The sequence below is a fragment of the Enhydra lutris genome, unplaced genomic scaffold, assembly GCF_002288905.1.
Source record: "Enhydra lutris kenyoni isolate GAN:26980312 unplaced genomic scaffold, ASM228890v2 scaffoldscaffold4, whole genome shotgun sequence".
NCBI lineage: Eukaryota > Metazoa > Chordata > Mammalia > Carnivora > Mustelidae > Enhydra > Enhydra lutris.
In genome coordinates this window covers 23,649,447-23,664,597 of record NW_019154088.1, presented here as the reverse complement: position 1 = coordinate 23,664,597, position 15,151 = coordinate 23,649,447, and the positions used below count along the sequence as shown (strand labels likewise).

At 53.6% G+C, this 15,151-nt stretch overlaps 2 protein-coding genes across 4 annotated transcripts; one reads left to right on the top strand and one right to left on the bottom strand.

The window, feature by feature from the left end:
• Nucleotides 1-294: 294 nt before the first annotated feature.
• On the bottom strand, nucleotides 295-10,026 carry LOC111140716 (ring finger protein 31). 3 transcript variants are annotated; one of them, XM_022492919.1, is made up of 21 exons: nucleotides 9,657-10,026; nucleotides 9,423-9,569; nucleotides 9,128-9,283; nucleotides 8,826-8,894; nucleotides 8,658-8,733; nucleotides 8,248-8,425; nucleotides 6,967-7,369; nucleotides 6,505-6,795; nucleotides 5,991-6,239; nucleotides 5,695-5,880; nucleotides 5,383-5,589; nucleotides 3,791-3,964; nucleotides 3,609-3,707; nucleotides 3,424-3,513; nucleotides 2,128-2,242; nucleotides 1,896-2,014; nucleotides 1,509-1,622; nucleotides 1,301-1,358; nucleotides 1,012-1,108; nucleotides 549-717; nucleotides 295-438 (listed from the first exon to the last, which is right to left on the bottom strand). In XM_022492919.1, exons 1-21 carry the CDS (start codon nucleotides 9,846-9,848, stop codon nucleotides 385-387), a joined length of 3,243 nt encoding a protein of 1,080 aa, XP_022348627.1. In that variant the 5' UTR covers nucleotides 9,849-10,026; the 3' UTR covers nucleotides 295-384. The 3 variants fall into 3 exon arrangements, with proteins under 3 accessions (XP_022348627.1, XP_022348628.1, XP_022348629.1); XM_022492920.1 differs by having other exon boundaries at nucleotides 8,835-8,894; XM_022492921.1 differs by lacking the exons at nucleotides 295-438; nucleotides 549-717; nucleotides 1,012-1,108; nucleotides 1,301-1,358 and having other exon boundaries at nucleotides 1,621-1,687.
• Nucleotides 10,027-10,293: 267 nt separating this feature from the next.
• Nucleotides 10,294-14,402, top strand: LOC111158810 (proteasome activator subunit 2). The gene is made up of 11 exons (XM_022521082.1): nucleotides 10,294-10,979; nucleotides 11,289-11,321; nucleotides 11,736-11,798; nucleotides 12,032-12,118; nucleotides 12,223-12,253; nucleotides 12,340-12,437; nucleotides 13,245-13,313; nucleotides 13,482-13,549; nucleotides 13,717-13,771; nucleotides 14,080-14,166; nucleotides 14,258-14,402. The coding sequence occupies exons 1-11, from the start codon at nucleotides 10,932-10,934 to the stop codon at nucleotides 14,336-14,338; spliced, it is 720 nt and encodes a 239-aa protein (XP_022376790.1). The 5' UTR covers nucleotides 10,294-10,931; the 3' UTR covers nucleotides 14,339-14,402.
• Nucleotides 14,403-15,151: the final 749 nt, after the last annotated feature.

Sequence of the window (15,151 nt, the reverse complement as noted above, 5' to 3'; positions counted from 1 at the left end):
CCACCCATGCTTCTACGTTTCCCTTCTCATGACTGCCTGGTGCCTAGTACATGACCTCAGATACCAGTCGAATTGGATGAAGGAACAAAGGAGGCTGCAGAGGAGAAAGCCCAGGCAGGGTGGCTGACTGGGGAGGACCTTCTTGGCCATCCAAGGTGTTAATTCCTTCCTGGCCCGGAGTCCAAGGAGGGTCAGGCGGTGGGCTGTAAGCGACCCTTCCAGCAAAGCTCTCAGTTCACCCACCCTCTTTCCCTGTGCCCCAGATGGTGGGGCCAGAAGAAGGACCACCAAAAAGCCTGGGCAAGGAGATGCTTCTTTATTGGTGCTGGAGTTGTTCCTCAGGAGGCTGGGCCTTGAGACCCTCAGGAGGATCCTTGCCCTCGGCTACTTCCTCCTTCGAGGGATACTGTGTCCCAAGGGCACTTCTTCTATCAGCTTCTGCAGAAGGAGAGAGAAAAGGATGCCACTGGAAGCCTAGGGCTCAGACACAGGCTGGACAGGGGCTTCTAGAGCATGGGTCAGAGGTGAGGCTGGAGGGGAGGCTTTACCTGTAATAGACGGGCATGGTAGGCAGCAGTGTCCTCCCCGGCAATGGGCTGTGGGCGCACATGCAGGTAGCGCTCCACAGCCGTCTCCAGCTCCTCTACCTCATACAGGGTGGCGGGGTCCAGCGAGTGGGCATTAATGAGGCTCACAAGATATTCTTTGTAGTGTGCCCTGGGGAGAGGACAGGGTGGAATCATTGTTCTTCTGTTTGGCTACTATTGAGCCAGGGTACCCTGTACATTGCCAGTCACTGGCACACTCACACGAACGAGACTGACAACTCTTGCCGCTTACACGGATAGGCACCGTCTCCCTGTGCACGCTGCTGGCTCCTACCTAGCCACACCCTTGCCCAGAGAACCCCCCTCTTGCTTCCCCTGCAGGACCCACTATTCCAGGAGACCCCCTTCACTCTCCAGGTGTACCCTCCCCAACACTATGCTCCACGCCATGCCTGACACTCACTGGCAGAGGCCAGCATGGCCAGCCGGAGTCTCCTTGCCACAAGCTTCATCTCGGAACCCGTTAGGAACCTCTTTCTGCTCCATCACCCGGCAGCCACCTAAGGGTAAGGGAAGGAAGGGATCCTGTGCTGGGAGGAGGTCACTAACCACGAAGCCTCCAGAGAACCGGGATATCAAAGGAGGCAGCACAGGTCAAGCTTGGACCACACACCTGAGCCTCCCCTTTACCCACAACACAGTGGGAGCGCAGCCTGCCCTCACCCCCCTCCCAGGCTTGTCCCAACACTCACCACCAGGTACCGCCCGGGCCCCTGCTGGGGGCTCTGTGTTGAACATGACATTATTGTCCTAAGGAGGAGCAGATGAATGGGCATTAGGTTCCCCTTGATGCCAGCCCTGCTGCATTGCCCAGCAGAGAGCCTTTCCTTTCTTGCCCCCCAGGGCCCTGCCTCCCACCCTGGGCAATCTGTGAACCCAACCAGGCTCGCCAGCCCTGACCTGTAGCAGCTTCTGGAGCCGGAGAGCAGTCCAGTCCCGCAGGTAGAAGAGGCAGTCTCGTGGGTGGTGGCCATGCAGGGACTTTTTCACCCTGCAGTTAGGGTCTGGACATTTCTGGCAGAAACCCAGATGGGAGAGGGAAAGTTGGAGACGGTTGGGGTCCTGGCTTCTCAGAACCCCTGCATGAGGGATGTAGGGATGGGGGAAGATGGAGACATTGGAGGGTCTGGAGCAAGCAGAAGGGGGGAGGGGACAGAGAGGTGCTTTACACCCCACTGGCCTCCCCTTCTCTTCCCCTAGGCTATTTCTCCATGCCTTTGCCCCCCACCCCCACCCGATGGCAGCGGCCCACTCTCCTGTTCCTTCCTTCCCCATCTCCAGGCTCACATTCTTGGCGTAAAAGGCACTGTAGCAGCCACTGCAGAACTGGTGGCGGCACTGGGTGCAGTGAAAGTGCATGCAGCCTCCTCGGGCCAGTGCGTACGAGAACTTGCACTTGGGGCAGTCTGCAAAGGACGGCAGGTCAGGGCTGGGGCTGCCACTGCTCCTCTAGGCTCTCAGGACGAGAGGCTGGCAGTGACAAATGACCAGGCAAACAGGCCTCGCAGTCCGCCCTTACCAATGCCGTTCTCCTGAAGATACATGGCTAGGCCCTGGGCCTGGTATTCTGGGTCATTGGTGCGTTTCCAGTTCTGGAAATCCTCGCAGCTCCGGCCTCGGTGCTGCTCCTCCCACTGCAGGAGGGAAAGCAAACTTCACCTGAAAATTCCACTCTAGGCCCTTCCTGAGGGTCCCGCCTGTCATACCTAGTGCTCTCTGGCTGAGTTTATGGCACTGTCCTTCACCATTGGCTCCCATCTCAAACCAAGAGGCCAGCCTTGGTTTTTCATGTCCTTGTACTGGCACATCTTCACTGGCAGTTCTTCGGTCCACCCCCCCAAGCCTATCTCAGCGCTGTTCCTTTCTCTTTATCCCTACTGTGGCTGTGCTACTCCAAGCCAGGTCAGGTCTGGCCTCTGTTCCCGGTGTCTCTGCCTCCAACCCTGCTGGCCTGCGATGCAGGCTCCACCTGGTGGCCAAGATGCCTTGGAGAGTGTAAGGCAGGCAGCTTCCACAGCACTGGGAGTGTTCCAGCTTCAAGATTTAGTGGGAGGGTCTCAGGTGGTCATTTTGTTATTACTGTTTTGTAATACAGATGTCACTTTTTGGTATCCATCATTAAACTTTTTAGAATATGTGCTGCCAAAATGAGCGCTCAAATATTAAACTTCTTAAAAGGCAAATGAGATAGTATCACCCCTTGCTTAGTCTTAGAATAAAAGGCAAATACCTTCCTCACTCGGCCTCAAGGCCTCTCCTGATCTGGCAGCTAGCTCCTCTCCGACCGCCTGCCACTCTCACCCTTGCTCTTGGGGCTCCAGCCACACAATACTTTTTCTGACTTTGGCCTTTCCATGTGTTGTTCTTTCTGGCCCGAATATCCTTTGCAAAGTTGGCTTCTTCTTAACTTTCAGGCCTGAGCTTAAATTAAACCATTTTTAGAGAAGACTTGTCTGACTTCTCTATCCTACGTAGGTCCGTTCCATTATTCCTAATCTCAAATTCCTGTGTTTTCTTTATAGAACTTATACATGTGTATTTATGCTCTCTCCCTCCCATACTCCCTTTCCCTCCTTCCTCACCTTTCCTTCCTTCCCTCCCTCCCTCTCCCTTCCTTCCTCCGTTTCCTTACCTTTCACCCTCCCTCCCCCTCAGCCTCCCTCTCTCCCTCCGTCCCTCCCTCCTTTCCTGACTAGTCTGCAGGCTCCTTGAGGCCAGAGCTCACGTCTGTTCCATGCTTTGATATACTCTGAGTCTGATGTAGTATATGCCAGTAGCTTAGCAAGTTCTTTTTGAAAGGATCAATGTGCCTCACCTGGCGCTTACAGCGCACACAGAAGGTCTGGTGACACTGGGGACACGTTGCCTCCAGCTGCTCCCGTTCATATATGAAGCCAAAGGAGCACTGTAGGTACAAGAGCATAAAGCTATATGAGACCTGATCTGGCACCCTGCCCTCCTCCACCCACTCCAGTCAGCTCCCCCGGGCAGGCCACTTACCTGAGCACACCACAAGAACTTGGGGTCCCGCATAAGCACACCCTCAGTCAGCTTCTTGTGAAACAGTGCATAGGCATCTGGCTCTAGGCTCTCTCGCAGCTGGGGACAGGAGGCAGAAGTGGTGGGTGTGCAGGGTTCCTGTTCAAAGCCCAGGGCACCCTGAGTCCTAGGGACTGCAGTACCTGGATGTCAAGGGTAGAGAAGTAGCTGAGCAGCTGCGTGTCATCAGTGAGGTCTGGGCGGCCACAGGCGGGGCACACCATGTCAGTGATGTGCTTCTCCTTCAAGGCGATGGTGAAGTGCTGGCGGAAGCAGTCAGGGCAGATGGTGCACTCACAGGAAGTCAGGGCCTGCATCTGCAGGGTGAGGCCAAGAGAGGAGGGGGTCTGAAGCCATCGCTGCCAGCCTGGGGAGGGGGCAGTAGCCAGGGGTCCACTGAGAAACCCGAGTCTAATGAACGACTGCCAAGGTAGCAACTTTCAACAAGTGCCTGGCGGGCAACCTAAGTGTCTGAAGACTCTCACGGCAGAAAACAGTGGTGAGGCCTACAGTAAAGGAAGAGTGCTCTCAGGAAGGTATTTGCATCCAACTAGAAGCAAACAAATAACGTCCCTGAACTGACAAAACTCTAGAGATGGAGGGGCGCCTGGGCAGCTCAGGCGCCTGCCTTTGCCTTGGTTCATGATGCCGGGATCCTGGGATGGAGTTCCGCATTGAGCTCCCTGCTCAGCGGGGAGCCTACTTCTCCCTCTCTCACTGCTGCTCCCCTTGCTTCTGTGCTGTGACAAATAAATAAAATCTTTAAAACAAAGTATAGTGATGGAGATCAGACTAGTAGTTGTCAGGTGACAGGAGGAAGGGAAGAAAGTTGCAACTATAAAAGGGCTGCATGAGGGGGATCCTTTGAGGTGATGGGATAATCCGTATCTTGTTGGTTACATGAACCTATATGCGGAATGAAACAGCACAGAGCCACATACACATCCATGTGAAAAATGAACAAGGTCTGCAGTCTGGCTCACACGGTACCAGTGTTTACTTCCTGGTCTTGATACTGTATAGTAATTACAGAAGATGCTACCATTGGGAGGAGGTGGGTAAAGAGCACACAGGACCCTATACTATTTTTACAACTTCTGAGAATCTACAACTATTTTAAAATAAAAAGTAGAAAACAAAACACAACCCAACACGTACAGAGCCAGTCTAACTAAATGGGAGTGTATTTGCCCCAAGAATTGCTACTTCTGGCCTAGAGTAAGCAGGGGCTTGGGAGATAAGAGGGGCCTGCTCCTACCAAATGGATATTTGATGATGACATTGAAGAATTCCCAGTTATTTTTTTTTGGTGTGCCAATGGTATTTGTAGCTGTGTTTTCAAAGACTTACCTTTCAGAGATACACACTCAAGTGTTTACAGACTGACTACATGCTGCCTAAGATCTGCTTCAAAGTAATTGTGTGTGTGTGTGTAGATGGAATAAAGACTGGTTAAACCCTGGTGACTGCAGAAGAGTGGTAATGAATACGTAGGAGCTGGGGGGGACATGGAGGAAGAAAGCTGACATTTTGTGCTTGTAATGTTCCATAGTGGAACTGTAAAAATAATGGGGGAGGAGGTGGCCTATTCCTGCCCCCACCTTCCTAGACACTGTCTAGAGCACATGGGCAACTGCAGAGCAAAAGACAGGGCCGGAGACGGGGGGCTGGCGCAGAGCAGGGCCCAAAGGGAAGAGAGTCATGCGAAGGCCAGGTGCAGAGGGGACAGGCTTACCCTGTTGCGGGGCAGGGCCCAGCCGCACACAGCACACTCCTGTGCAAGCAAGCGGCGCAGAAAGGCCCGGTCCTGGCTGTGCCTCACAGCTTCCACCACGTCCCCCAGCTCGTAATTCCTGGGTGTCTCCTGCAGCAACGACAGTGCCAGCTCTGCCCGGCCCCAGCTGGGGAGTGCGTAGACTGCCAAAAGCCGCCTAACCAGACTCTGCAATGTGATTCAGGGGGAGGGGGAAGAAGTGGCTGTCACACCCCAAGAATCCTACCCTTCGGCCCTCCCCCTGCTCCTCCAAGCGGATTCTCCTCCCGGCACCTGCTTATCCGGCCCATCCCAGGAAAGGGTGGGATCAGGGCTCTTGTCCCAGAGGCGCTGATGGAAGGGCTCCAGGCGCTGGCGCTGGAGCTCTGTCAGGGCCCGAGCCACATCACCACCATGTTGGAACAATGCTTGAAGAGACCCCTCTTCAGGTCCAAAGCCCAGCGACCTGAGCTCCTGCACCTGAGAATTGGGGGTGGAGAGGAGTGAAGAGGGAAATGGCAGGCAAAAGAGTGTAAGAAGCTCCAAGACCCACAGTCCTCAACCCCCTCCCCCACCAGCACAGCTGGTACCTTCCTCCGCCGGGCCCTCACACACTCTTCCACAGCTTCGTCAACATTGCCATGCCGATCCAGCCAGGCTTTCCGGGCCTCCTGACAGGAAAAGGCACCCAGCCCCGGGTCCTGCTGTCCAGCCAGCTCGGCCACCATCTCCAGCACGTAGGGCAATTCTGAGCGCAACCACTGCAGGGGCACTTCGGTGCCTGAGTACTGTAGAGCTGAGAAGACCTCCTCTGGACAGGCACCTGCAGCTTCCCCTTCCTAAGGCAAAGTCCCACCCCGACAGATGGCCCATCAGGAAGGGCACCCTCCACCCACTCTCTGCCCGAACCAAAATGCTGACAGTGGTTAGACGTATGGATCACGTGAGTAGTGTATGGCACGGCACTGGTCATGTGGGAAGTGTTCAGTAAGAGGCAGCTGCCGCTAACAACATCAAGTTTTACAAGAACTTGTATTAATCTACGGTGGCCTTTCCTTTTCATAACTAGATCAACCCTACCTCCTCCCAGGCCTAAATGCTTACCCGGATCTTGGTCACTAGTTGGAGACCTTCTTCCCGCATCTTGTCTTGGCGCTGCTTCTCGGGGTCCACACAGGAACCGGGAAGGGGGGCACTGAGGCGTCGTGTAGGCCCTGGCTCAGGGAGTCGCTCTTCCAGTGAGCTGGCATGGGGCCAGGGAGCATGCTGTATGGGGATGGGGCTGCTGGTCCGGTTGCACATGACACACACCCAGCCAGGGCCCGAGTTGCAGAAGGTACAGTGAATACAGTACCAGACTGGAGTCGGGGCAGAGGAGAGCAAAGTATCCCCCTGCTGGGAAGGCAAAAAGAATTATCCAATTGAAAGCTGGCTGAGGCTCAAGATGGAAAGAGAGAGAGCTGGGGGGAAAGACGCAGAGAAACTGAAGGAAACAGGAGATGAAGTAGAGAATGGCCTGTGGTAACAGATGCAAATAAAGAGCTGGGAAGGCCAGGAACAGGTTACCTGAAGGGGCTGCAGGCAAATGCCAGTATCCCGAGAATCCACCACCAAGCTAGGAGGCTGAGCCAGCCGAGGTCTCTCACAGATGGCACATAGCACAGCTGCCGCCTCATTCTCAAAGGTGCAGCTCTGGCAGGCCCAACGACCCCGTGCAAGCTCAGATTCTAGGCCCCCAGCTCCTTGGGAACCCTCGATCCCCAGCCCCAACCCCTTACAGCCTCGGGGCCGATCACAGGCCACACAGAGCACTGCCCAAGATTCATTTAGCATGGCACAGACAGCACAGTGCCAGGGCAGACGGGCATTTGTGGGATCAGGGGAAGCTTTCAGGGGAAGCATAAGAGAGCTGTCTCCCAGGGTCAGCACGGAGGTTGACTGGGTCCGTGATTGAGCTGATGCAGGTAAGCTGTAATGAAAAAGCAGAGGTCTGTTGGGGGGGCCCTGGTGCCTGGGTCCCTTATTCCCGGGCATCCCTCATTCTCTGTGGGAAAACACAGACCCTATCCTTTGTACGTATTGTTCTGTCTGGAACACACCATACCCATAGCCTGTTTAATATTTAATTACATCTTAAAGTTCACATCTTGCTGATAGATATCCTTAATGTTGGGTATAACCCATACTAGGTGCTTAGAAATCCTACTGATTGGGGGCATGCTTGGCTCAGTTGGTTAAGCATCTGCCTCTGGCTCAGGTCATGATCCCAGAGTCCTGGGATCGAGTCCTGCATCGGGCTTCCTGCTCCTCAGGGAGTCTACCATTCCTCTGCCTCTCCTCCCACTGATTCTCTTAATCTCTCTCTCTGCCAAATAAATAAAATCTTTAAAAAAAAAAAAAAAGAAAAGAAAGAAATCCTACTGATCCTTTAGGCTAGGTTCCTCCTCTTCCTATTTGCACAACATAATAATCTATCTTGCTGTGACTGATACTTGCTTTAAATGTATGTCTGTGACCTCTTGGAGGGCAATAACTGCCTGCGTGTCTTCTATGAAACAGTCTTTATTTATTTATTTTAAAAAGATTTTATTTATTTATTTGTCAGAGAGATAGAGTACAGGCAGAGGCAGAGGGAGAAGCAGGCTCCCCGCAGAGCAAGGAGCCTGATATGGGACTCGATCCTATGACACTGGGATCATGACCTGAGCCAAAGGCAGCTGCTTAACCGACTGGGCCACCCAGGCATCCCTGAAACAGTCTTTAGCATAAAAATTGACACAGAGTAGATACTCAAGTCACTGTAAGTTCTCTCAACTTTACTTCCACCCAGAAGAGAAGATCTCTCACCTGGGGGTCAGGCGGGTGGCCTGGGGGGCCCCAGGCAGGGTCTGACGGAGGTGATGGGCACGGGATGGGTGTCCATGGAACAGGCGATCACAAGCTGGGCACAAGGCCTGTTTACAGGCTGAACAGTGCAGTATGCCTGGGGCAGAGCCACAGAGGAAGCAGGGACCAGGAGTGGAGCCTGAAAAATAGGAGAGAAAAAAATTGAACATCTTTCTGAAAAAGACCAAGTCACATCTGAATTTGCTGTGGGAGGGAACAAATCACAGACTACTTTTCAACATACCCAGACCCAAGGAAGCAATTTTAATCTCTTTTAAAAGGCCAAGAAGATACACAGAGGAGGGCCCCAAATTTCCATCAGTTTGGTCTACTAGAAACTGCCCCACCCCCCATTACAGGACGAATAATACCTGGGGCAGAGGGTGTGGTGAGGGGGCCAGGAGCAATTTCTCTCAATAAGGGGGCAAACTCTGAGAGCTGCAGTATCTGAGAAGAAAAGGACAGGGCAAGGTTTGGGGACACACAGTCCCACAACCCCTGTCCCCTTTGGACATCAGGTCTTAAAGCCCTATCCCTACCTTGCTTACATCATCCTCAACCTTCTCTTCCAGCAGCTGCTCCAGGGCTTGTTGTCTTGGGTGAGTATTCTGCAAACAAGGTAAAAAGAGTTTCCACCTGGAGTCCTAGGACAAGGCCTGCCCTCAAAGCCATGGTCTCCCAGCATCCACAGCAAGAACAGTATGGGGAGTTCCCAGGTTGCTATGGGGGCTATGCCCATGGCTCAGCAGCATGAGGTCCCCAGCCTGCCTTTGGGAGTGAGGCTGGGCTCCCCAGACCTGGTATTTAAGTCCTCAGGACTAGAGACACTTCAACATCTCACCTGTAACAGCAGGCTGAGCTCTGTCCGAAGCAGCAGCACTTCCAGTGTGACTGCAGCCACCTGGTGCTCATCCGGCTCCTCCTGACCCTCAGGGAAACTCAATCCATCTGGTTGCTCCTCTGTGTAGCCATACAATCGCAGAACATCCCGGCCCCCCTACCACACATTCAAACCAGTCACCACCCACCAGGCCCCCTTCCCAAAAGGGGTTGGGGCACAGCCTCCGGCCCTTTCTAGCCAACCCCCCAGCCCAGCTAAGTCCCCTTCTCCCACAAGGGGCCCAGGGGGGCTTCACCTGCACAGCATCCACTGTACTGCGAAAGACAGGGTTATTAAACTTGACCCCGCGCCAGTACCGGGGCCGCTGAGGGCTGAGGAGGTTGCGGCCATATTTCTCCAGGATGTTCAGGGCCGTGGACAGGGTGTTGAGGTAGTTTCGGGGCTGAAAGCAGTCAGAGAGCGGAGAGCTGTGAGCCCCGCCCTGGGCTCCGGTCCTCCAGTCCCCCTCCCGAGCGGGGCCGGGCCTCACCTCCCCATGAGCATTGCAGCGGACCAGGCGTGAGGCGTCCAGCTGCAGGTAGCGGGCTGCTGGCGGCAGGGATGTGACCAATAGCGGCTGCAGCTGCTCCATGGAAAACACCTGCCCCGAATCCTTCCTCAGGGCGCTCGCCAGCTCCTCACGGGCAGCCAGGAAGGCCCGCTCCTCCTCCTCCCCCGGCATCCTGAGACAGGAGTCAGCCCCAGCCCCGTCGCCCGCCGGGACCTGGCGCAGGCTGTGCACGGCCTGAGCGCCACCCCTCCCGCCTGGTGTCCGGCTTCGCGGCCCGACTCGGTCGGCGAAGCCGCCCCAGGTCACTCGGGCCACGGTCAGTCTTCGGCCCCGGGCCCCGCGCCAGGGTTAGCCGGGAACAGGAAGTACTAGCAAAGAGGGCGGGATTGCGACCTAGTTTCAGGGGAAGGGGTGGGCTTTAAGGTTAGGCCAGGGTGGGGTCAGGAAATCAGGAGGCGTGGCCAAGAGGGAAGTCAGGGCCCAGCCAATGAGAAGGCCAAATGGTCCATGGCTCCTCCCCTAGAGCGTCTGGGCCTTAAATACCGAACATGCTCTCTGCCCCGCCTTGCTCTAGGCTGGTTCCGCCCCTTTCCGGATGGCCCTAGGCGCGGGGTTACTTTATTTCCTTCAAAACCTTTTCTGTTACATCAGTGGGCCTTGCTCCGGTCCCCACCGGGGAAGCCCCACTCTGCCGGGACTCAGCTTTGGCCACTCTGGGGCCCACTCAAGCGAGTCCTGCCCCTTCTGCTCTCCTGGAGGGATCCCCGAGACTGCTCCCTTCCATATTCTACTAGTCCTTCTCGGCCCCTGGCCCTGCCCCCCACCTCCACTCTGATCCCTCTCGGGCTCCTCCCTGAAGTCAAGCCTTCTGGGGGAGCCCCAACACTGAACACCCCCTTTCCCACTCTCCAACCCCTCCCACCCCAACCCTGGACTTTCCCGGGACCGCTCTGACTCCTCCCTGGAAGCCCCTCCCCTTCCCCGAGGGACAGCCCCTGTTCCGTAGCCGCGGTCCCACATTTATCCTAGCCCCTCCCTCGGACAGCCCCTGGGCTTGTGACCGAATTCGCACCGCCTCTACTAGTCGCAGCAGGCGGAGAATGACTGAGGGGCTGCCTACGGTTTGCGGCCTGCCAGAGGGAGGGGGAAAAGAAGGAAGGGGGCGGGGCTGAGGGGGGCGGGCCTGGACCTGGGGAGTGAAAGCGAAAGGCCAGGCGGCGAGCTGGGAGAGCGGAGATCTTGCAACTGAACAGCATGGCCAAGCCTTGTGGGGTACGCCTGAGCGGGGAAGCCCGCAAACAGGTAATGGGGGATCGGGAGGCCACGAAAGGGCCAGCGAGCCCTCCTGGCTAGTGGCCAGGCTGGGTACTCCAGGGGATCAGGGCCGTGCCAGAGAACTCCCCCAACCTCTCCTTAGTGCTTTCACTTCTACCTGGGGATTCCCAGTTCCTGCCCTCTGGCCGGTCTCTGCACGGAGCCTGAGCTTCCAAGGAAATCTGGCTTGTGGTAGGAAAGGCCTGAGCCAAGTTGGAGGGCATCCCTTTGTGGGTGGGATCTCACTCTTGACAACTGAGACCCTTAACCAACATCCGGGTACTGCTCTTTGTGCAGGTGGATGTCTTCAGGCAAAATCTTTTCCAGGAGGTAAGTCTCCTAGATTCAAACGATTTGACTCGGAATCTTAGACCAGTACTTGAGAGCCGCAACCTCTCAGAATGATCCCCCCAACCCACCCTGGGCCCTACTTCCCTTATCAAACCTTCACCCAAGGCTCCTAATTATTGATCTCTACCTTTAATTTGACTCCTCTTAATATTCTCTCCACTTCTGCTGCTTCCTCTCCCCTCTTTTGGTGTGGAGGGAAAAGCTGTGGCCCCAAAGCCCTAACCTTGGTTCTGCCACTTCCCAGCTTGGGCAAGTCCCTTCACTTCTCCTGGCTTCAGTTTCCTTATTTGTAAGTATTGGAGTCAATGATTTACAAGGGCCCTTCAGTCTTCACTTCTCTGACACCTCTGGAGTGTCTTCTGAGATTCCCCACCCTTGCAATGTAACCCACAGGCAGAGGAGTTCCTCTACAGTTTCTTGCCACAGAAAATCATACACCTGAATCAGCTCTTGCAAGTGAGTAGTATGGGCCCCTCCCACCCCATCCCAAGGCCTCTCCGCTCCATCCACCCCCTCTAGCTAACAACTGGGCTCAGCATGCAGAGAACAGTTTGAGTGGTGGACTGGAAACTTTAGGATAGTGTGAGGCCTGAGTATAGGGAGAGAGTTGGGTGGACTGTGTGGAGGGAAGTCTGTGACTCAGAATGAGGGACTAGGTTGGGCAACCACTGACAGTGAGCTCTATGCAGGAGGACTCCCTCAATGTGGCTGACCTGACCTCTCTCCGGGCCCCACTGGACATCCCCATCCCAGACCCCCCGCCCAAGGATGATGAGGTAAGGCACTCGGGGTGTAGGGCTCAGACTATAAACCGGGTGGAGATGATGGCCCTCCAACCTCTGAGACTTTTCTAAAGCTGCTGTCCCTCATTTTACCTTAGATGGAAACAGATAAGCAGGAAAAGAAAGAAGGTAAGAGAGGAAGGGGTGGCTAGGGAAGAGGAAATGGCACATTGTCTGCTGGAGGAAAAGGGGCCTGAATGTCCTTTTTTTCACAGTTCCCAAGTGTGGCTTTCTCCCTGGAAATGAGAAGGTTCTCGCCCTCCTTGCCCTGGTTAAGCCAGAAGTCTGGACTCTCAAAGAAAAATGCATTCTGGTAAGCCTGGGAACTGGGAGAAAGAGAAAGGGAAGACAAGCCGGGCCCGGCCCTAGTCTCCTTGAGAGATGCAATTCCTTCATGCAAGGGCCTATTTCTGACATAGGAAACTTCCTCTGTGCTTTGGGTTTGGATACCTTGTGTTCTCATTCTGCTAGACCTCTGATTTCACAGTGGTATCCTTGTAATCAGAGACTGTGCTGTATCCACTCCCATAATGTTAGAACCACCTCTTACCAGGCACACAGTGCAGATGTTGTGCCATCGTGAGTTGGTTTAAGAGCTTGGGCCCTAGAGACTGCTTGGGCTTAGATCCTAACTCTATCACTTACCATGCTGGTTACCTTAAGTAAGCTTCTTGGACACTCCGTGACACAGTTTTTTCATCTATCGAGTGGGTACAATAAGAATATGTATCTTTTTTTTTTTTTAAGATTTTTTTTTTTAAATTTATTTGTCTTAGAGAGAGAGAGTGGGCTTGGTTTTTTTTTTTTTTTTTTTTTTTATCGAGTCCCACATCGGGCTCCTTGCTCGGCAGGGAGCCTGATGTGGGACTCGATCCCAGGACGCTGGGATCATGACCTGAGCCGAAGGCAGCCGCTTAACCAACTGAGCCACCCAGGCGTCCCAAGAATATGTATCTTGAGAAAGAAGATTTAATCTTGTGAAGATTAAATGAGATATATGTGTAGCACAGTGTCTGGCATGTAATAACTCTTCAATTAAATACAGATATTATTAGAAAGTGGCAGTAAAAGGAAAGACCCAGTAAGTTTGTTGAATGATTTCTACATGATTATAATTTAGGTGATCACATGGATCCAGCACCTGATCCCCAAGATTGAGGATGGAAATGACTTTGGGGTGGCTATCCAGGTAAGAAAAGGGTGTATGAGGACATTGAGAACAGGGAGAGGCTTGGAGAGTGAGATAGGAACTAGATGTAATCTGGGAGGAGGAGGAGGAAGATGGTGGGTGAAGGAGGGAGGAGATGAAGTGTTTTTCTTTCTGCCCATCTCTTTCTCTCTCTTTTTTGAATCACAGGAGAAGGTGTTGGAGAGGGTAAATGCAGTCAAGACAAAAGTAGAAGCCTTCCAGACAACCATTTCCAAGTGAGGGTAGCCGGAGGGCCAGCATGGGGGTTGCTGCAAGGACATTTCTTTGGGATTCCTGTGGCTGGGCGGTCCCATCAGGATGATGGGGGCCTCTGGGAAGGGTCTGAGGGAATATCTCCCTCTCTCTCTACCCGTTCCTGTGTTTATTCCCTTACTTTCTGCAGGTACTTCTCAGAACGTGGGGATGCTGTGGCCAAGGCCTCTAAGGAGACTCATGTAGTGAGTACATAATCACCAGGCTTCTAGCTAAGGCTGGTTGGAGGTGGGGCAAGGAAGAGGGGCTAGAGGTCTTCCCTGTCTGTTTTCTGACTTTTGCAATGTGGGAAATACTAACTTAAGAGCACTGGCTAGAAAAACTGATTTGGACCTCAAAAACCTTGACCCCTTTCTCGGCTTGATCCTGTGGGATTCCATTTCTTGGTCCTGAGAAGGGCTCATCCTCAAGTTACCTATTCCCTATGTGAGGAAACCAGATTAATGTCCCAGCCTCCCATGGGGCTGACTCAGCTTTGCCTCCCACATCCCAGATGGATTACCGGGCCCTGGTGCATGAGCGAGATGAGGCAGCCTATGGGGAGCTCAGGGCCATGGTGCTGGACCTGAGGGCCTTCTATGTGAGTGCGGAGGAAGCTCCTATGGGAGATGGTTGAGGGGGACAGGGGAGAAGCCAAGAACCTGATTGCCACTCTTCTGGCCTTCTTCCAGGCTGAGCTTTATCATATCATCAGCAGCAACCTAGAGAAAATTATCAACCCAAAGGGTGAAGAGAAGCCATCTATGTACTAGTCCAGGGCCAAAATAATAATAATAATGATAATGATAATAATAATAAATGACCTATTCTTTGTGTGAATTACCTCTGGTGTGTGTCATTCATTCAGAAGGCATTTATTGAGTGTTGCCTATGTCCAGATACTGAATGTGAATGTGGTGGCAGGAAAGAGAGGGGATGCATGAGGCCAAAGATGAAGGGGAAACCCATCCTGTTCTTAAGAAGGCATCCTAAAGAACAGGGTGGAAATTTTGACATGTCATGATAGCTATATAGATACCCTGTATTTGAGAATTTCACAAGATTATTTCAAACATTTAGGGGGCTCGTGAGTGCTTCCCGGAAGAAGTGGCATTTGTGCAGACCCCTTTTAGGAACAAGCAGGCCTTGGACTGAAAGCTGAGCAAGGAGAAAGCTCTGGGACTGAGATCAGGGAAAGAAGAAAGAACACCACTCATCATCAGCTCAGGGCCAGCCGGGAGAGGGAGTGAGATTTCACTGAGAGAATTATGGGTGAATGGTGGGACTCCTTCCCAAGGGCTGACAAGGAAAAAAACGCTCTGAAGGCACTATGTTGAAGGACATACGGCAGGACGTTAAGGGAAGGATGGGTCTGTAACTTTTTTTGTTCTCTTTCCTCCTCCTTCAGCCAATTGCGCCTTTATTTCTGCTGAGGCTACATTAGGGAAACCAAGGTCCAGATACCCTGTAGTGGCAAAGGTAATACATCTCATCGGTGACGGAGCTGGCCTAGAGTACAAATCCACCCATTCCGTTGTAGGAAGAAGGCAGTCTGCTTCGTTCCCAGGTGCGGAAATCAGGCGCGG